This window comes from Mercurialis annua, linkage group LG3 (assembly GCF_937616625.2).
Source record: "Mercurialis annua linkage group LG3, ddMerAnnu1.2, whole genome shotgun sequence".
Classification (NCBI taxonomy): Eukaryota; Viridiplantae; Streptophyta; class Magnoliopsida; order Malpighiales; family Euphorbiaceae; genus Mercurialis; species Mercurialis annua.
In genome coordinates, this window is record NC_065572.1 from 71,574,781 (window position 1) to 71,596,142 (window position 21,362).

General features: G+C 32.0%; 1 protein-coding gene across 4 annotated transcripts; it reads left to right on the forward strand.

Moving 5' to 3' along the window:
• The first annotated feature begins 6,335 nt into the window (after positions 1–6,335).
• Positions 6,336–21,173, forward strand: LOC126673544 (structural maintenance of chromosomes protein 6B-like). Of its 4 annotated transcripts, XR_007639309.2 has the most exons (29): positions 6,337–6,662; positions 6,750–6,855; positions 7,474–7,607; positions 7,952–8,007; positions 8,425–8,511; positions 8,585–8,905; positions 9,866–9,985; positions 10,294–10,428; positions 11,059–11,135; positions 11,224–11,299; positions 12,063–12,137; positions 12,367–12,471; positions 12,815–12,984; positions 13,065–13,167; positions 13,283–13,395; positions 14,332–14,536; positions 15,199–15,330; positions 15,426–15,540; positions 15,630–15,715; positions 15,837–15,932; positions 16,825–16,961; positions 17,047–17,149; positions 18,372–18,451; positions 18,582–18,660; positions 18,815–18,872; positions 19,104–19,201; positions 19,363–19,457; positions 19,884–19,992; positions 20,479–21,173. XR_007639309.2 is itself a non-coding variant. In XM_050367728.2 (28 exons), exons 1-28 carry the CDS (start codon positions 6,506–6,508, stop codon positions 19,939–19,941), a joined length of 3,177 nt encoding a protein of 1,058 aa, XP_050223685.1. In that variant the 5' UTR covers positions 6,337–6,505; the 3' UTR covers positions 19,942–20,263. The 4 variants fall into 4 exon arrangements, 3 of the variants coding, with proteins under 3 accessions (XP_050223686.1, XP_055961104.1, XP_050223685.1); XM_050367728.2 differs by lacking the exon at positions 20,479–21,173 and having other exon boundaries at positions 19,884–20,263; XM_050367729.2 differs by lacking the exons at positions 18,815–18,872; positions 19,104–19,201; positions 19,363–19,457; positions 19,884–19,992; positions 20,479–21,173 and having other exon boundaries at positions 6,336–6,662; positions 18,566–18,655.
• The last annotated feature ends 189 nt before the right edge of the window (positions 21,174–21,362 follow it).

Below are 21,362 nucleotides of genomic sequence, written 5' to 3' on the forward strand. Positions count from 1 at the left end.
TATGAAAAAAATTATAATTATATATTAATAATCTTTTATTACTATTTTCATGTTACAGCATTTTCACTAAACAAAAAACTAAAAGGACCTTCAATGGGCAAAATATTTATCAAATGCAGCTTATTTTAAGAATTCCCCACATAATATATTTTTTAACGAACAAAATTTTCCTGCAATAACTATTGTAGGAGTTTCCTGCAACAAGAGTGTAGAAGCTGCCACGTTACTACTTTTTCTTTGATAAAATTGTTATTTTACTATTTGATTCTAATTAAATTGCCACGTTACTACTTTTTCTTTGATCAAATGGTTAATTAACCATTTGATCCTAATTAAATAACCAGTTCAGTTCAGGTGTTGAACTAGTTAATTGACAAATCTTTTATCATCTGTAAATTAGTTAACTAATCATTCAATTTTTGCTAATTGACCTGTTTAGTCCATGCACTGAGGCACTAACAAGTTAACTAATCATTCAATTTTTGCTAATTGACTTGTTTAGTCCATGCACTGAGGCACTAACACTACAACAAAAACTATCTATTGTGACATCGAACAAATGTTACTTAATGCTAAAAAAACGTTGTTTAAAGTTTATACCAACATTTTTCACAAGTGTCACTAAAATGTTACATTTGACGGTGTCGTTATGTGTTTAAGTGACGTTTAAAGTAAATGTTTGTAGCCATTTCTAATAACATTTAAATGTATTTATTGTGACATATATTAAACATTGTTATAGCACATAATATAATAATATTTATAAAGTGTTACAATAAATATTTAATATTTTCCTAATAATTAGATTATGAGAAAATATTTTGCCATAATATTATGAATTATAATAATGTTTAATTTTTTTTTCTTTATTTATTAAAGTATTTATCATGTTTTACACAATTCAATCATGAATATTAAAAAAATACATAAGTTAGTAAGATAATAAGATGAATATATTTGGAAAGAAAACTAATTAATCTTATATTCATTGATGTTTAAATTCTTACACAAATTATTAAAAACATGAAATAAAAAAATTAAATAATGTAACAAACATCTGTTTCATTTTCCTCTAAATTGATATTACACAGTGATGTCTTTCCCAATAAGAGGCGGTTTTAGGCTCCATAATTTCCTTGATGCTCGTCAACTTTGAGTGAGTGTTAAGATCATAGCGATTTTAGGTTCCATGATTTTCTTGATACACACCAACTGCTTGATAAAATTACTTCTTCATTTCCAAACTCTGAAGTGTATTTGTGAGTCTTTGTCAAGAAACCTAAGTCTAAGTCCATATTGAAATCGACCGATCCTTGTTCAAGAATCTGCCAAAGCCATAAATTAATACAAATTGAGACATATATGGTAACAAACCTTTCAAATCAATAAATATTAGACCTTTAAAATAAATAAATAAATCTGATACCAGTACCACTAAGTATTTAACCAGCATCTTGAACAATCCCCAGAAATAAACATTGTGACAAAATGTTAACAATTGAAACAATAAGAATTTTTTATATTAATTAGAAGAGAAACGATTAAAAGAATGAGCATGAATTTGGTTACCTGATTCCTAGCTGGAGATTGAGCATAAGCTCATAATTCTTATAACCTTTACATATGGTCTGTTAACAAATTTCCATCGTCAGATTCACCTTCCAAATTCATCGACCATCATCTCCATCACAGTCCCACGTATTCATCCGATCAAATGCCCTTTCTCCACCCACACTCAACATTCTGTCCACCGATATCCTCCTCGGTTTCTCACGGCCCCCACCTTTCAACGAATTCCAGATAGTAAGCTTCTTCTGCGACGGAAAAATCGACACCTCTCTCCCGGACAAATGTGACATTCGCATAAATCAACCCAGCATGCCTGTCTTCGTCTCTAGACATTAAATAGAAAATCTCGGCTACAATTGAATAGGTTTTCTGCAGGAACAAATCAAATCAATTGAGTAGCAACAAACAGAAGAAGGGGACGATGATAAAAAATTACTAAAACCTAGAAATCAACCCAAATCAAAATCTAAAGGATCTCAGAAGGAAAGTGATAACTGACCTAAAATGAGACTTGAGACTTGAAAGAAAAGAAGAAGAAGCATTGCGGAAGCGTTAAAGGAGTAGCACGCCCGCGGCCGCAATCGAGTAAGAAAGGGACAGAACGTGGGAAGTTATTCCAAGCACGATTTAATCAGTTTAATAGCGTATTTTCACTGTGGATAAAAATGGTTAGATGCAAATTAAAATTACGAAGTGATAAGTTTTTTTACTTTAACAATTAAAATAATTATTAGAATAAATACATATTTATAGTGTCATATATCAAATGTTATTTTACTATTGTTTAATTATTTATAATGACATTTGTTAAAAATGTTACTAAAAATATGTCACTAAAAATTGTTTTTGTTGTAGTGTAACAAGTTAGTAAACCAAAATTTTATTTTTACGTATTGGTGCCATTTGTTTTCTTTATTGGTACAAATCCAACTATTATTAGGATATATGATTTCTTTTAGAATTTTTAAGATTTATGATTTTGAATACTATTAAAACACACTAATTTACAAATCACCTATATTCAATAATTCAAAAAAAAAATCAATTCTCATATACTCAACCTTTTTCAGATAATTGATCCTTTACAAAATTAAATTATTTATATTATTTAGTTTATATTTATAATTATAATTTTATGTTTTTATAGGATGCAATTGCTGATTCCAAAAAGTTAAGATTGAATGAATTTAAAATCAAATTAAATCTTATTTCATTGTTTTTTTAACATATTTAACATTTTTTTTTTATTAAATTATGTTCAAGTGTAAAATTATTCGACAATTTAAATCGAATTCTAATTGGGGAGATTGGACTCATTCCGAATTCTTTAATTCGGAATGAAAGGGTTCGCTTAATTTATTTATTTCTAATCACGTATATGTATATTGAATTTATAATATTATCGCTGTAAACACCAAAAATTGTTAAATTATAAGGAGATGTGGCTATAATTTTGAAGATGTATGAAAATTTGATCAATTAATCAGTTATGTACCTGAATTAAGTTGGTTAATAAATTAGAATCAAATGGGTAATTAACTATAAAATCAAATAGTTATTTAACCATTTAATTAAAGGAGATATAGTAACGTGGCAGCTTTTACACTCATGTTGCAGGAAACTCCTACAATAGCTATTGCAGGAAAATTTTGTTCTTTTTTAACTACTATATATTTAGCGACAACGGGAATACTTGGTTTACTGTTTGTTGTTTGTGACCGATCAGAATTGCTAGATGAAGTAAACGAGCCGCTTTTTTATGATCATTTGAATAGAGAGTGTTCTTAGGAAAAATTGGACCCACAGTCCTAGCATACTAATGCATTGTACAGAGTTTATATTATTTGAGTTATAACTCACGAGTAAGAGCCGCTAATTAGAATAATATACAAATTAAAAAGCTCATAATCAACACGGCATTAAATTCAGGCAAAATAAACTTATCGACTAGAAATTTTAACGTTTTATTAAATATACTACGAATCTTAAATTTTACCAGTTTAAATACCCACGACTTATTTAGAATTGACATAGCGCGGGGTTATATGCGCCACGTATGATAAACTTTATACATATAGACAGATAATATTTTGCCACATCGGCTCAAAATAAGTTATTAATATATTTGGCAACAATTGAAAAAATAATAGATCAAACTAATTAAAGTTAAAAATTATAATATATTTTATAAAATATTAAATTTTGTGGATGGACAATTTCATTTTGCTTGGATTAATCACATATATTTATCATCTATTATTTGGATTGAAACTGAGGCCAGCGATGATGGCTGACGGGTGAAACTTTAAAGAGTTGTAAAAAAGGTTAAATTAGAGCATCCCCAATGGTATTCTTTAAAATAAAGAGCATCTTTTGTAAAATAAAGAGCATCTTAAAGATAAAGAGTGATATTTAAAATTTTACTCCAATGGACTCTTTAATATCAGTTTTCTATTGTATATAATTTTAATAAAATAAAAGTATTAAATAATAATAATATTAAATTAATTGCCTCTCTAATTTTAAATTTTATTTTATTTTGTTTTCATAAAAAATATTAATAAAATATTAAATATTAATAAAATATTAAATATTAATAAAATGATTTTTTTATTTAATTTTTTATTGAGTTTTTTTACTAAAAGTAAAAATATAATATTTAAAAGTAAAAATAACCACCTTATTTTTTTAAATTTAAAATTTTACTATTTGAAAAATGAAGTAGAGAGTGAAAATGGCTCTCTACATGTGGAGAGCCATTTTCACTCTCTACTCTAAATGTAAAAAATAGAGAGTCCATTGGACTTCTAATTTATTGTCAAACTCTTTAATTTAAAGAGTTTGACAATTTTAAAGAGTTCATTGGGGATGCTCTTAGTCTGTTTGAAAACTCATGGACTGTGATTATAAATGGAATGTGAAAATCTATACCTTTTAAGTAAAATCTATACCTTTTTTTTCCTCAAAAAAAGAAAGAAAGTAAAATATGTTAAGTAAATACTACTATATATGTTAAGTAACATACATAAATAAGATTTTTTATAAACTTTTCAATTGTGGAGATTTACCTTTAATTTTTGAAAGGAGAAATTCTTAGGTAGACTCGATCTACCATGTCATCCGTAGACCAAACCTATCACATTATGACACATCATTAAAATGATGACAATTTTGTAATATTACTATTCAAAGGTGTAAATAAGTAAAAACGAATTTACAAGATTGTCATCATTTTAATGACGTGTCATAATGTGATAGGTTAGTCTACGGATGACGTGGTAGACCGAGTCTACATAAGAATTTCTCGATTGAAAGAAAAACAAATTTGGCTGAGATTTCAAATTTTCAAATAAATTACCAGTTCTTTCTATAAGTAAATTATTATTTTTGAAATAAAGTTGATTATATAGTTATTTAATATTTATAAAAAAAAAGTCACAAAAATATTAAAAGGGGATTATTTTCCAAATATCTGTTTTGGGTAAAGTATTTATTTATATTTGTGAAAATAAACAATCAGACTCTCGTTTAACTTCGTTTCATTGATCCTAAGACTCTGTTAGTCTAATCTTACGTGGCAAAGATAAAAGAATTATTTATACCCCTAAGGTTTGAGTCCGGGATTAAATGAACCCTCAACGTTTGAAAAGGTTCATTTATGCCCCAACATTTGAAAAGGTTCACATATGCCCCCTAACGTTTGAAAAATGAAGAGTTAGCCCCCCTTCTCGTGTTTAACACTGTCTCATTACTTTTCAAACTCCGTTAGTGTGAACCTATGTGGCTAAATTTTATTTTTTTCCGTTCAATCGAATCATAGGTGATCGACATCGAACAATTAATCGGTAATAATTGCCCGCTATCATTGAAGACAATTAAACGTAATTACTAATGAAACATAAATTATATAAAAAAATAGTTTATTCATCTTCTTTATGTGTTCCGATTTGACAATTACATTCCTACAAAAATTTAAAACCCAACAACTATATAGAAAAAACCAACTAAAATGATAAATACTGTATTCATTTTCGTTTGGCGTTCCATCTCAGTACTGTCGCCTTCCACCTCACTAAACACTTTTTTTCCCTTCGTCTTTGACATTGCAAGTTTCATCAAATAAGATACCGATTAATGAAGATAATTCCTTATTCGATTGTTGGAGAAGGACAATTTATCGGTTTAACCCGGTCTTGTAATAAAATGACTTTGCAATGACAGACCATTGTTGTTGAGAGCAAGACCGTCACCGTAGATAAAATATTTGACGGTATAAATTAGCCACGTAGGATCATACTAACGGAGTATAGGAAGCAATGAGACGGTGTTAAACTGAAGGGCCTAACTGTTCTTTTTTTTTTCAAACGTTGGGGGCATAAGTGAATTTTTTCGAACATTGGGAGTACAAGTGATCATTTTCAAACGTTGAGGACTCATTTGATCCCAGATTAAAACCTTAGAGGCATAAATGATCCTTTTATCTTTGCCACGCAGGATCATACTAACAGAGTTTTAGGAGCAATCAAAAAGAGCGTTAAATCGAGGGGTCTGATTGTTCATTTTTACAAACGTTGGGGGCATAGAAGAATTTTTCCGGACGTTGATGGCTTACTTGATCCAGACCCCAAACTTTAGGGGCATAATCGACCCTTTTCCCTTTTTACATTTATTTACAAAGTTTTAAACTGGGCTCCCGAGATCCACTCACAAATTCTAAAAAGTAGCCCAATGAGAAAGCCCTAAAACAGCAGCAGCTACGCATACTCTCCAGTCCACACTCCATCCATCACTCTTCCCGCCACAATCATACATAACAAGGGCGCAAACAGTGCCATTTTCTCTCTCCACTTCTCAAGTGGTCTCATCACTCTCTGTATCTCCTCTATTCAAATTTTAGGGTTCGCAAACGCAATCGTACGAACTGAAAACGACAGTCATGGGCGACGCTACGGGTTTCTCCGATTTTCACCATATACGACCTCGGTCCGGAGCGGGTACCATTACGAGGATCCGACTAGAGAATTTCATGTGCCATAGTAATCTTCAAATTGAGCTGTGCCCCTGGGTTAATTTTGTCACTGGTCAAAACGGGAGTATGTTTACACACTTTTTTTTTTTGAATTGAAATTTAGTAGACAAAAAAAATTAATGTGATTAATGAGGTTAATTAAATTTTGCAGGTGGTAAAAGTGCAATTCTGACTGCTTTGTGTATTGCTTTTGGAAGTCGAGCTAAGGGGACTCAGAGAGCTGCTACATTAAAGGATTTTATCAAAACTGGCTGCAGGTTATAATGGTCTTTTGTTGCCTGTTTATTTGAATGTGTGATGTTTTTTCTCTTGTAGGACTTCTCTGGAGTACATATTTGATATTCCGTTTGCCGCTTATTTTATCCGTAAAATTCTCTGAATTGTGCTTGCTAATCTGTACTTTTTAATGCATGTGCTAATAATACGCAGCGGTTAAATTGAATTGAAACTTTGTAATATCATGTCATTTTTGGCTTGGCTTTGTTTGAAAATAGTTGAATGAAGCAACCGAGGGTTTAGAAAAAACACGAACTGACTAAATAGAATGCAACCTCATTAGATTGAAATAATGCATTTGAAATTTTGTATACACACATAGCCTCGTAATGCTTTAACTTAGGATTCTACAGGCAGAAAATGCTGAAGTTACTGTTGAAAAACTTTAGGAGAATATGCTGATGATTTTGTTATCTGAATTTAGTCATTGTTAACTAGTTCTTCATTATGTTTTGAACTGCCGGTAACAATGTTCATTATCTTATTTTTTTCTTCTAAATCTCTCCATTGAATCATTTTTTTTTTCTTTTTCACTCTTCCTTTTCATGAAATCATATTTGTCTTACTAGCTACATTTTTATGGCATTGGTCCTTTGCAGTTATACTGTTGTTGAAGTGGAATTGAAGAACCAAGGAGATGAAGCTTTTAAGCATGAAATCTACGGCGATGCAATAATTATAGAACGTAGAATAAACCAATCTACAAGCTCTACAATTTTGAAGGATTTTCAAGGTTTAGACAATCTTCCAAACAATTGTTTTTTCTAAAGTATTGACATTCCTTCACGGTCTTTGTCATATTAGTAAGATGTTTAAATGCCAAAAATAGGTTATGTAGTTATTGTTAGATAGAGGCCTACTATTATGGGTTTCTATTTGTTTTTGTTAACACCTATTGACCAATGGCCTCACTAATTACAGAGCGAGGATATTTCTTTTGGATGTCCCCTCCGAGTTCAACCTAGTCCATAAATATGGATCTGTATCTAGCTTTGTGTTTCTAACAGCTATTCTACTGCTACATGATTGATGATAATTGGTGTATTTTCATGTATCTTCCTTGGATATATTTGGCAGGAAAAAAGGTTGCTAGTCGAAAAGATGAACTGCGGGAGCTCATTGAACATTTTAATGTGAGTGTTTGCTTAATAACAGAGTGTACACAAACTTCTATTTTTATTTTTTGTTTGTTTGTTTTCATCTGTGTGTTTCTTTATTTTCCTTGAATGGTCATCCAAAATCTATTTGGGACCTACACGGATCCTCTTTAAGATTCTCTAGTTGATGCTTGTTCATTTTATTTTTTTGACGATGGTCAACTACATGTTCTCTAATTGTTTGAAACATGCTGACTTTGCTAAAATCTCATTCTAGAAATTATTGGTTCATTACAAACTATAAAAATCCTGAATGCAGCTTGTTGCGAGAATGTTCTTTAAAAAACTGATTTTAAAGAAACTGATTTTTTTTTCTCTCTTTCGGATTTTCTATCTTGGTAAAACTGTACTTTATGCTATATTTTTATTTTCCACTTGTGAATATTGATGCAGATTGATGTTGAGAATCCTTGTGTAATAATGAGTCAAGACAAAAGCAGAGAGTTCTTGCATTCTGGAAATGACAAGGATAAGTTTAAGGTATTTATCTCCTGCAATTCTTGTATTATCTGAAGTGAAAGTGTTAGTTCTGTATTGACACGTCGCTGTTCAGTTTTTCTTTAAGGCAACTCTTCTTCAACAAGTTAATGATCTTCTGCAAAGTATTTACGAGCAATTGCAATCTACAAATGCTCTTGTTGATGAATTGGAGGCTACAATAAAACCCATAGAGAAGGAACTCGTGGAGTTGCAAATACAAATTAAAAACATGGAGCATATAGAAGAAATTTCACTGAAGGTACAACAATTAAAAAAGATGCTCGCATGGTCATGGGTTTACAGTGTAGACAGGCAAATAGAAGATCAAACTGCATTGATTGAAGACCTTAAGACGCGGATACCCATTTGCCAAAAAAAAATCGATGCCAAGATAGTGAGTAAATTGCTTGGTGATATTGCTTGAATCTGGCTGCAAATCTAATGCATGATTTATTTTATTTTAATTTATTACATATACTATATAAGAATATTGATATACTCTAGGAAGCTTATAAACCTCAAAATAATCAAGTCCCGTGTCTGAAACTTTTTTGAAAATTTGAATTCTTTGAAATTTAGAACACATTTCAAGTCTTTAATTCTTTTTCCTGTATTAATTAATATCTAAAATTTATTAGAAAAGCTTTACTTATTATCTTTGGAAACCTTAATATATAAAGTAGTAAGAAATGTTTATCTTTGTTTTTCTACCTAATTAAGATTTTTCTTAATTTTAAAATTAATTTTTTTCACTATCTTTTTTTATTTATATTTTCCTACTTAAACGAGTCTTTATTTTTTGTATTTGTTTTTATTAATTTTTTATTTGTACTAAAAGTATAATTATTATAATTTCGACCTTTAAATATTGTTATAAAGATATTGGCATGATTAATTGATATTATTATCCCCAGCATTTTGTTTTTTATATTTAAAAAAAAAAAACCGCATCTCTACGTTTTGTGTCGTATCATGTGTCCCGTTTCAGTTATGTGCTAATCATGTTATAGTCTATAAGTGAAAAGGGGAGGTTCACATTGCTTTTCAGAAGTGGGGATATAAAGTTTCTGTCATAGTTTTTTTAAATATAGAGAGTAGCAGTCTGCCTATGCACTGAAGCCATTATCCTACTATGTTGTCAGCACTGCTTTGTTTCTCTTGGTTTATCTGTTAACATTTGGCATGACAACTTAGTTTCCTGAATATGATAAGATCTGGCATTCTACATATTTCATTCCCTGTTACATAAACCTATCTCTTTGATATCTTCTTTAACTACTCATTTATTTGTAAGTGTTTTACTAATACTTTTTTTTTTCTAATCTCTAGATTCATTATGCTACTCTATTTGCAGAAATCTATAGAGTCACTAAGGAATGAATTCACAGAGTCGAAAGCTAAAACCGTGGTCATGATGCAGAAAACATCGGAAGTGAGGCGAAAGCAGGACGAATCACAACATTTGATTTCTTTGGTGTGTTGGAATTTGGTTACCTTTCTTATTTAAAAAGTCAACTAACGTTCTGATTGTATGAAGCTTAGTGCTTTTTTTGAGTAAAGTAGTTGATTTAGTAGCTATGTTAGATGTGCAATGAAAAATTTGTGTGTTTCTTTTCTTCCCTAATGTCCAATAAATGCAAAAAAAACTTTTAGTGCTTTTGGCATGTTAAAAAATGCCTACCATATTTATACATATCTATTGTGTATCCTCACATTTTTTTATCTTGTTTGTGCTTCAACATTTTTGATTCTCTGTTGACTGAATAGATTTTGTTTCTCTAGGCAACAAAACGGGTGCTTGAGTTGAAAGATGAGCATCGCCGGGCAATTAACAGCATTCAGAAAATGCAGAAGGATATAAGGTCACTTGAGCAAGAAGTCCAGGATATCCAGGACCAACAATTTAAAACTACACAGGTTTGCCTGTTCGCTTTTACTACAGAATATCTTTAATTAATTTAATAGTGCCTGTGCGTGGTGTTTTTTTATCTTCTGTTAAATCTTCATGGATTGTTATAATTATATATCTCTATATTCAGTTTCTTAAATTGCATCTCTCTTTCCAGCTACCTTTTTATATAAGGGTGGTCTTTACTTCAGTTGAAATTTGACATTGACAAGTGAGCTTGTGCTACTATCATTTGACATCAAACCCTATGTTTGATGTTTATGAGACTATGATTTCCAATATTTGCAAAATCTTTTTTATGAGTGTTACGTCAAGCACAACAAGATAAATTTGCTGCGAATTGCAGTGAATTTGCTTTCAATAATTGATTTCTCTACCAGTTTACATCTTCCAGCGGATTTTCTTTGGATAACTGATTTTTCTACTACTTTACATTTGATCTCTTAGGTGGAAAAATTGACAGTGTTGCTCTTTTGCTTAATGAGTTTCTAGTTATTGTGATCAGGATGACTGTTTTGAAATCTAAACAATTCAGACAACAGATGCTCAGAACCAGGGAAACTAGCTTTTGATTTTATGGACTATGTAGCAATAGTGTTTTTGATGGCAGGAACATTTACTTCTAACTTCTTTTTCAGGCAGAAGAATCTGAAATAGAGGCAAAGCTAAAGGAACTCGAATGCATGATTGATGCTGCTGAAGCCAAATTATCAAGGTTAATTTCTGCGAACTATATCTGGTACTGGGTCTTTGACTTAGGCTGAAGATATATTTCTATTGACCAGTAAACACTTACTTTTTAGGTCAAAGAAAGATGAAAGTCAACTATCAGAAAGTGTCTTCATGCAAGTAGCAAAAATGAATGAGATCACTGAAGAGGTAGAAGATACGTTGCATAATAATTAAGTGGAGCATGTTAGTTAATGTTAAATATTTTATCTTCTTTTTTATCTCTTGCTACTCTGAAGAATTATTAAGTTTTCACTTTTTTATTTGGTTCTATATCTTGATAGAATTGAGATCAATGCTTGGTCAAAGTGAAACTCTCAAATGGGGATATTGGTGCTCATTTATTTTTGTTTTCTTTGCTTGATTAGGTTTTAGAGGACTTTAAATTTTTCTTTCTTGCTACTTTTTATTTTAGTCTGAACTCAACTCAACTCACTTAAGCCTTAATTCCAAGTTAATTGGAATCAGCTACTTATTATTCTAACCTGGGCAATTTCATTATGTGTTTGGAACCTTTTATGAGGATTGACAAGAAACGGTTAGAATCAATCTGGTTTCTTAGTTGCTTGCTAATAGGTTTTAGCTTGGTTGTAGCTATATGAGGGGGCGGATTTCATGCTTCCATCATTTGGTGTCATGGAGTCCCATGTAGCCTAAACTAAAGTCATTTTAAATGGAAAAGGAGAATCTATGTAGCTGACCTTAATTAACTTGGTATCTAGGCTTACCTGATTTCTTTGTGAAATTCTATTTTTCTTATAAGAAGTTTTGCCAGAATCAGTTTATACATGACAACTACTTATTGGAAAATGAATGCAGTTTATTTATGACATTTATTTATTGAAAAATAATAATTTATCATACTGGAAAGCTGTAAATATGCTGAAACAATTCAATTTTTCTGGTTGTTTAGATTGCAAGTTTTGAGAAAAAGGAACATGAGATGCGCACAACTATTCGCCAGCTTCGGCAACACAAAACCAATAAGGTTCGTGCAGCTCCTTTGGTCATGCTCTTGTCGTAGTATTGGTAATTGGTAACTTTTTATACTGGTGTGTGCAATTATCAGTCTTGGACAGGCATATGAATTGTTTGTCTTGACAACTTCTTGAATGGAGTGTTGCTTGTTTAGTCTCAAATTGTCAATACAACTTTTGTTTATAGCATAAACTTCATCAGGAAAATATTGCTGAATGTTGAAAAATTGTTTTATACAGGTTACTGCATTTGGGGGAGAAAGGGTGATTCAACTCTTACAAATCATTGAGAGACATCACCAGAGGTTTAACAAGCCACCTATAGGTCCAATTGGCTCCCACCTTGTGAGTAACAATGACTAAATATATATGTACGTTAATATATGAACAATGTCAGGTTGTAGGTATATGATCAATGTAATTGATTCACATTAGTATCAATTCTAGGTATAAAGGAGCCAGATTCTCGGCACAACGTAAGCTTGCTGCTTTTGGCCGGAAGGTTACTGGCTTGGGTCTATGAAAATGAAATTTGTCACTATGAGTGGAGATATATTGTCGTATTAAAAACTCATAATTGATAACTACGTTCATATGCCTGAGAATCACTTTCATAGTAATGATTTGCTGTTGTGTACTGTTACACTTACTTACGGATGCACGTTGCTTTAATGATTATGTATTGCAGACATTGGACAATGGCGATAGATGGGCTCCTGCTGTTGAAAATGCAATTGGAAGGTTGCTTAATGCTTTTATTGTAACCAATCATAGCGATTCTCTTCTCTTGAGAAGCTATGCGAGAGAAGCAAGATATCATAACCTGCAAATTATCATATATGATTTCTCAAGATCTAGGTAGGTGAATGTTGATTTTCCCCTTACCAGCCTCTTGTGGTGGATGGTTATCTTTAACTGTTTGACTGCTACTCTTGTAGGTTAGTCATCCCATCTAACATGCTTCCCCAGACAAATAACCCAACTACACTTTCTGTTTTGCATTCCAAAAATGATACTGTACTAAACGTTTTGGTGGATATGGTAAATTTTCTTGGGTCATCATTGGATCTCTTTCATTTAATTGTGTTTACTTGTTTGCATTATGTCTCCGGCTTTTATTGGTTTTCATTATTTACCATTTTGCTTATTTTTCCAGGGTGGTGCTGAGAGGCAAGTGCTTGTAGAAAATTATGATGCAGGATCAGCTGTTGCATTTGACAAAAATATCCTCAATGTGAAGGAGGTTTACACCTTAGATGGATATAAAATGTAAACTGTTATTGGCTGCAATTTTTTTATGTTTTTATAGAATGTTTGCTGGGACATGATGGAACAAAAGTAGAATGGAAAACCTATAGGAAATATGATTCTTACATTCTGATAAACGTCATTAAGGTTTATCAATCATCTTACTTGTACACTAGGATGCACGGAAACCTTATGTAGAGTGAGTTTCCCCGTTTCGGAAACTCTCAGAAACTCTACGGAAACGTTTCGGGCCCGTTTCCATAAATACTAGAAGTTGGAAACTCGTTTCCTAAAAAGAAACCTGTTTCCTATATATAAAAAATTCTTAAATAGTTAAAAAAAACTCTAAAAAAGGTTACCTATAAATAAAAGAACCTAATCAATTACTCATAGACTTTATAGATATGGAATTTATTGATATGTTATATTTCTTAGATATTCAAATAATTTATCTTATTATTTGTTATAATAGTTTACTTATATGAAAATACATTTTTATAAATAAAATTTAATTATATATATATATATATATTTATATATATTACATAATTTTATAACTTTTAATATTTATAAATATACCCCTATATTTTTACTATTTACACGTTTCCCCCACGTCCCCGTTTCCTATATTTTGAAAAAATCCGTTTCGCCATTTCCGTTTCCGTTTCCGTTTCAGTGCAACTTTGCTTGTACAAAATGGTATAGTTCAAAAAATGAGTTCAAGCAACACCATACACCTTTATAATGATATTTAGTGTGAAAAGACCATTGAGAAAACTTTATTTGATATGTGGAAATGAAAATGTTAAGTGGTTAAAGTCTTATTCTCAAATATATGGCTCTACATGCATGTTGTGCTCTTGCAGAATGGTGTGGTTTCTGTGCACTCAGAATTCCTCTCTCTTTGAGCGAGGAACTTGCTTGTTTTACCTTTTCTTATTTCTGATTTCTGTTTAGGTTTTCTCGTGGATCGGTCCAAACAGTACTTCCTCCAAACAGAAGGAATAGAACTGGCCGACTTTGTAGCTCTTATGATGATCAAATTAAGGATCTTGAACAAGATGCTTCAAATGTCAGAATGAAAGCTGAAGAATGCAGGAAAAGGAAAAGAGATATTGAGGCAAATCATCAGCATCTTCAACATAATTTAAAGAAAGAAAAGGTAAGCCATAGTTTAATTTGTAAGCTTTTTAAATATTAACTTTTGACTTTCTTGTACTTAAACCTGTGGTTATCTTCGTATTACATATATTCATATATGTAATTTTTTACTGTAGTTTAAGACAAATGCTTTTAGTTAAGCTGTCATTAAAAGCCTAGTGTACTATTAGTATGTCATTCTAATGCTTCTATCCAAGCTGTTGATATGTTAGACCTGAAAAAGTATTTTTTATTCAGATGCTTGAGATAGAACTGAAACAGGAAAACAAAACTTGAAAACCTGGTTGTGTATTTTCAGTTCAGAATATTCTGTTTATATATTCTTTTTACTTGTGTGTCATTGGCTGAGTTGCTTATCATGAAGATAAAAGAGCCAACAACATCTCATGAATGCTGCTATTTGAGTTTGTTAGTTGTCCGACTTTCAGAATTGTGTTTATAGGTTTTAGCCTAGTTCATCTTTGTCTTTGGTTGCTTGTATGGGAGTTTATTTATCAAGTCTCATTTGGTTTCTACTGGCAATTTCTGGGTCTCTGATCTCAATGTTGCATCAATAAATTAATTGTTTCAGACTGTTGAGCTATCTGCATCTCATTTCTGATGTCAACACAATTAGCATGTGCATTGATATGTCTGTAATATCATCTTCTTTCCTTGGTGTAGGAGACATGCTCAAGTACTGAGCGGGAGCTGGCATCTTACAAATTAGCACGACGAGATTTAAAGAAATCTTATGCTGCTGAAAGCAGTTTGGCACCTTTATCAAATGTTGATGAACTTCTCGAAGAAATTTCAGTTAGTCCTTTGTTACCTGGATTTCTGATTTGTCCATTTAACATGAGTTTTTGTTTTGTTTTTTTTAATAAAAAATCTTTGCAATTACATTCCAGAAACTCCAAGGGCAGATACAAGAAATGGAAACTTCTCTAGGAATGCTTCAAAATAAGAAGGATGAAGCTGAAGCTAAGGCTAGCGACCTTAAATTATCATTTGAGAATTTATGTGGTATGGTTGCTGTTTATAAATGTTTGTTGAGTCAAATGTATTTCCACTCACGCGCCATCATTTGTCCCTACTCGTTATAATATTTTTAGAGTCCGGAAAAGAAGAAATCGACGCCTTTAAAGAAGCAGAGGCCAAGCTTACGAAGATTGAAAATGATTTACAATCTGCTGAAAGGGTCTCCTTATCTCATCCTGTTTTTTTGTTTTATTTATAGTTCACTGCAATTTTCCTTATAAATATTGTTTCCAAAAGCATGCTTCGACGACAAATCCCTTCTTTTCTTTTTCCAATCTCAGGATAAGGCCCATTATGAAGAAGTCATGGCAACCAAGGTCGTAGCTGTTATCAAAGCTGCAGAGGCACACTATCAAGAGCTTGAAGGAAATCGTAAGGTACACTTTTTTGCGACCTATGTTTGATCCGTATGCTTGAATAATTTGCTAAGTCCTACCCTATCCTTTTCTTTGTTTCTTTTTAACTTTCCAATAGAAATGATGAGTCTGAAGGCTTGTAATGATTTAGATAACTATGATAACTCCATCTAACGACAAATAACATAATTTTATACCATTTCAACCTATCTACTTTGCTAATGATGATATGGCATTTGGCAAAGAGGAGGATGATATATTATCTTTCTCTCGATCCTTCATAGAAACTAGCCTCAAGCCCATTGCTTTTGTTGATGAACACCAGGTCAAAATTTAGAGCTGCAGCATTGAAGGATCTGATACGAATGCAGACATGTGCCAAATATCTAGGGGAATACGCAAACTCATTTTGTTTTGGCAGAATCAGCCAAAAATGTAACTTATTTTGCATAAGTTAGGCTTCAAGTCTCATGCTCCACTCTAGTTTACTTGGATTTTCATAATCACAATGATAGTTCAGCTCTTACTATAGTAAAAAGAAAAGCCTGTTATTGTAAAATTAATTGAGATACTATAGCCCAGATGAATTGATGATGTATATCCAGCACTGTTTATCTTCTGGTTTGCTTTATTAAGTTATTTGTACTGGATACTTAGCCTTCCATGCCTGGCAGATATTCAACAGAGTTGGAATTACTAATTTTACATACTTTTAGAATGATAAACAGAGTTGGAATTACTAATTTTACATACTTTTAGAATGATAATTAAGGTGCCTACGGCTGGTTATTTTCAGTGCTTAGATTGAATTTTGTTATCTTTTGTATCCTCATGTTAATTTCTGTTGATGAGCAAGACATTTACCTACAAGCCATTGCTGGAGTGTTAAGCTTTATGTTCTGTTGAACTGCAGGAAAATTGCAGAAAGGCTTCTATTATCTGTCCTGAGTGTGATATTGAAGCTTTAGGTGGTTGCGATGGACGTACCCCAGAACAACTCAGTGCCCAATTAAATAGATTGAATCAGAGACTTCAGCAGGAGAGCCAGCAGTAGAGTCATCAATCATGATATTTTTTCAACATTTCGACAGTATTCAATAATTTAGTTAATGTTTTTATGTATTGTTGCTTGCAGGTACTCTGATTCTATTGATGACCTGAGGATGTTGTATGAGAAAAAACAGCGAAAAATTCTGAAGAAGCAACAGACATACAGAGGATTTCGAGAAAAGTTGGAGGTACCTTGAATATCTATGTAGTTCTTGTGCTATAGGGATGGACACTGAAGTTAATTAGGTCAGACTCAAACTTTTAATGTTAGGAGGAACGCAAGCTTTTGTGTGAAGTACAGCGTAGTTTTGTTTTACTTTGCTTATTTATACCTTCTTTCATGGAAAAATCTAGTTTAAATCCATACTTATGAAACTTCTGTATGATCTGTTGTCTTATTCATTGGAGTTTGTGTAAATTTTTGTGCAATAAATAAAAGACAAGGTTGTTTCCTTGTGATTAAAATCTAACAGTATATGAAAATGTAGAAGCGACTCTAAGTGGTGGTGACTTTATACATGTTTAATTTCACTGGCCATGGTCACTCCTGCTTGTTTTGTACTCGCCTTTAGGCGAGTTGCATAGTGTCTTTTCTTTGTGATCACTATTTTAGCATTTCTGTACAGTGCCCAATGCAAAAGAATTACATGAGAATAGTAAAAACTAAAAAGAAGGATGTATAATTTGTTGAAGTGGGATAATCCCACATTGGTTGTGTATGTGAATGGACATGTGTTTATATATCGTTGAGTCTCTCCACTTAACACCAATTGGTTTTAAGATGGAATCTAACATGGTATCAGAATCTTGTTCATTCACACAATTTTAAATTTGAATTTGGCCCGGCCCAAGCGATGCGTGAGGGAGGATTTGATGCTCTGCTCGGTCGCGCTATGCGTGAGGGGAGTGTTGAAGTGGGACAATCCCACATTGGCGGGACTTATGTTATATATTGGTTGGGTTTCTCCACTTAACACCAATTAGTTTTAAGATGGAATATAACATAATTATCGAAGAATTTAGGAGAAAAAGAGAAAAGGCATATGATTCTCTGGTAATGATTTTTATTACCAAAATGAGATAAGAATCGGTGGTTGCTGATAGTCTTAGAAAATGTAGTGACCCAGTTTGTACATGATATAAAATCAATTTACTTATTTTTCTCACATTGATTTTATATCATGGTCCCAATACATGTTGAACTTTGTAGAGTGTTTTTATTTTCTTCAAAGCCTTCGTTGTTAGTTGGTCAGTCATTAGTGAGTTAACAATCAATTTTGGAAGTCTTATGCTTTTTGATATCTTTCTTCTTATGCTTATTTATATCTTTCTTCTTTCTCACCATTTTATGCTTACTTGTATCTTTCTTCTATCTCGCCTATTATTTTTTTTTTCATTTCTTAATGGTAGGCCTGCAAGAAAGCCTTAGATTTGCGATGGAATAAGTTTCAGAGGAATAGTGATCTTTTGAAGCGCCAGCTAACTTGGAAGTATGAACTTTGCAAATAATTTTATTTTAGTTTTTTAAATGTTTTAAGTGATTCTTTTCTATTTTTATCATTTGAACATATTTCTTATTTTATTTAATTTTATTTACAAACAAGGTCTTTTTCCTTCTAGTTTCAATGGTCATTTAGGAAAGAAAGGGATTAGTGGGAACATCCAAGTTAGCTATAAAGACAAAACCCTTAAAGTAGAGGTAAGCATTTTGTTGGTCAAGGATCATAAAAATTGTACATTTTTTCAAAACCTGTTCACCAGATTAAGCTAACCCTATGTCCCTATGCACACTTCACAGTATTGGTGCTTGCTTATGTTAATCTTGTCTTCATTTATTTTGTTTTCTTTGTTAGGTAAAAATGCCTCAAGATGCATCAAGCACCACAGTGCGTGATACTAGAGGACTTTCAGGTTTGCTTACATCCTATTACCATTGTCTATGCTCTTTTGAACTATGCATATGGACAGAGTACAGATTCAATGCCCGCACATAACGATTTTTTGCATTAATAGAAAGCAACTGGATTAGAGTTGCCTAATGATTAATTTCATATGGTTCTCAATATAATTAGGGATTCACTTTTTCTGGAAACTTACCAATTGTACGGCTCCTTAATATCCTTGTAATTGCTTGTTATTTAGGTGGTGAACGCTCTTTTTCAACATTGTGCTTTGCATTAGCTCTTCATGAGATGACAGATGCCCCTTTTCGAGCAATGGATGAGTTTGACGTATTTATGGTAAATTTTGCATGTCATTAAATTTGCTTTTAGGGCCTGCTAAATGGTGGCTTTCGTTTGAGTCTATATGCGCCTTTAATTTTTTTTATATTAAGAAGCCATCTACTTTGAGGAGGAGTTTCTCTTATAACCTGTTATATTTTGTCCGTGTTGATTCTCAGGATGCAGTTAGCCGTAAAATCAGCCTAGACACTGTAGTGGACTTTGCTGTGGCACAAGGATCCCAATGGATATTTATTACCCCTCATGATATCAGGTTTTTATTGTATCTTGGAGTATAAGATAATCAAAGTTGCTGTCAAATTCAGACCATGATGTAAAATCTTGTCATGCTGTGCATTCGGTTCAAACCGAAAAGTACTGAACCAAATCAAAGTTTTATAGAATTAAAAAATTTCACACTGAACCATAATAGTAGATTCTGTTAATTTTTTTGGTTCAGTTCGGTTATTTCAATTTTGCACCAAAACTTAATTAAACTATTTTGTCTAAAATGAACCAAAAAACTGATTTTTTTTTAAATATCAAACTGAACCAAATTGAATATTTTGGTTGGTTTTTGCAGACTCCTATATGATACTATGACTTTTATAAGTATATTGAGTCAGTAAAGATAATAGAAAAGGAGGCATCTAGAGTTGAGATGACAAATGATACTTTTGATTTTTCGATTTTTATGCAGTATGGTAAAACAAGGGGAAAGAATAAAGAAGCAGCAAATGGCGGCTCCTCGTTCTTGATTATACTATTGGTTTTGCTTCCGACTGAATGATGTGCTATCATTTCGCCGAGTAAGATGTTTATATATGTTTGCACTGTGTATTTAATATCATATGATATCCTTTCATTCCTTTTTGCTGCTGTCATAGGTGTACATGTTCATCATCTATAGCTATAGGTTGGTGTAATCATTTTGCACTTGGTACTCACTACTGTCAGCATGTTAAGAACATTTTGGAGATACCCTTCATCTGAATCCTAGTTTGTATATGCCTCTAGGAGTAAATAATCAAACTGCATTTTATTAAATACATAATTAAAGTAAGCGAAGTATTCAAATCATGACAGCGTAAATATTCCTTTTCTTTTTTGAAGTGTAATAGCTTAAGGACACTGAAGTTTTTTTGTATTTACAATTTGCAATTGAACTTAAGCAAGCGTGGGAAAAGCCGTACGATTTTGTGAACATTGTGCGAGTGTATAAAGTCATTTACGAGCTAATTTTTGTATAGTTAACTTCTCCAAATATTGATTTTTTTTATATTACAATCGGGTAGGGACAAAGAGGTTCGACAAGGAATTCATCTGGACAGTAGATTCCTAAGACAATTAAGTCTGTGGAATGTATCCCAACAACTATTAAATGGGGGGCGTTTGGGAAATTTATTTGGCTCCACGCCTTACATAAATATCCATGACATGGTAACCACACCTTTATAAATTTATGCTTATTTATTTTAGGCTTAATCACCAAAAAAAAATCTCACATTTTAGCCCCTTTTCAAATGCACCCTGACGTTGCAATTTTGTCAGTTGCACCTTTATTCACATCTTTGGTTTTCAATTCCACTTTCAAGTACTAAATTGTTCTCTTTTTCATTTGAAAAAAGTTAAAATAACTCATCCATTTTTAATTTTTTATGTGGAAAAGAGTTCAAACGAGTACTTTATAAGGGTTTTTATGAATTTTTTCCGAGTGAAAAAAGTTCAATTTGATTTTGAAGGTGGAATTAAAATCCAAAGGTGCGAATTAGGGTGCAACTGATAAAATTGCAACGCCAGGGTGCAACTGAAAAGGGGTTAAAAGGTGAGGGTTTTTTTGATAATTAATCCTTTATTTTATTAGAGGTGGCCATGTATGAGCAAATCAAATACATCTTCAGTTAAGAGAATACGGAAATACAATTGACTTTTAATTGCAAACAATAATCCTTACAAATAAATTACGAGCGTTTATGAGTGTACTATTCAACTTCAAATTACTTATCCTCTTAAAATCTCCCCATCTTTTACTCCCAATTCGTTTGCACCCTCACGTTCTAAAACCACCAAATATATCCAAATTACGACCTTTGACTTTCAATTGCACCCTCAAGTATTAAATTGATATTTTTTCACGTAAAAAATGTTCAAATCAATACTTTAAATTTTAGCATATATT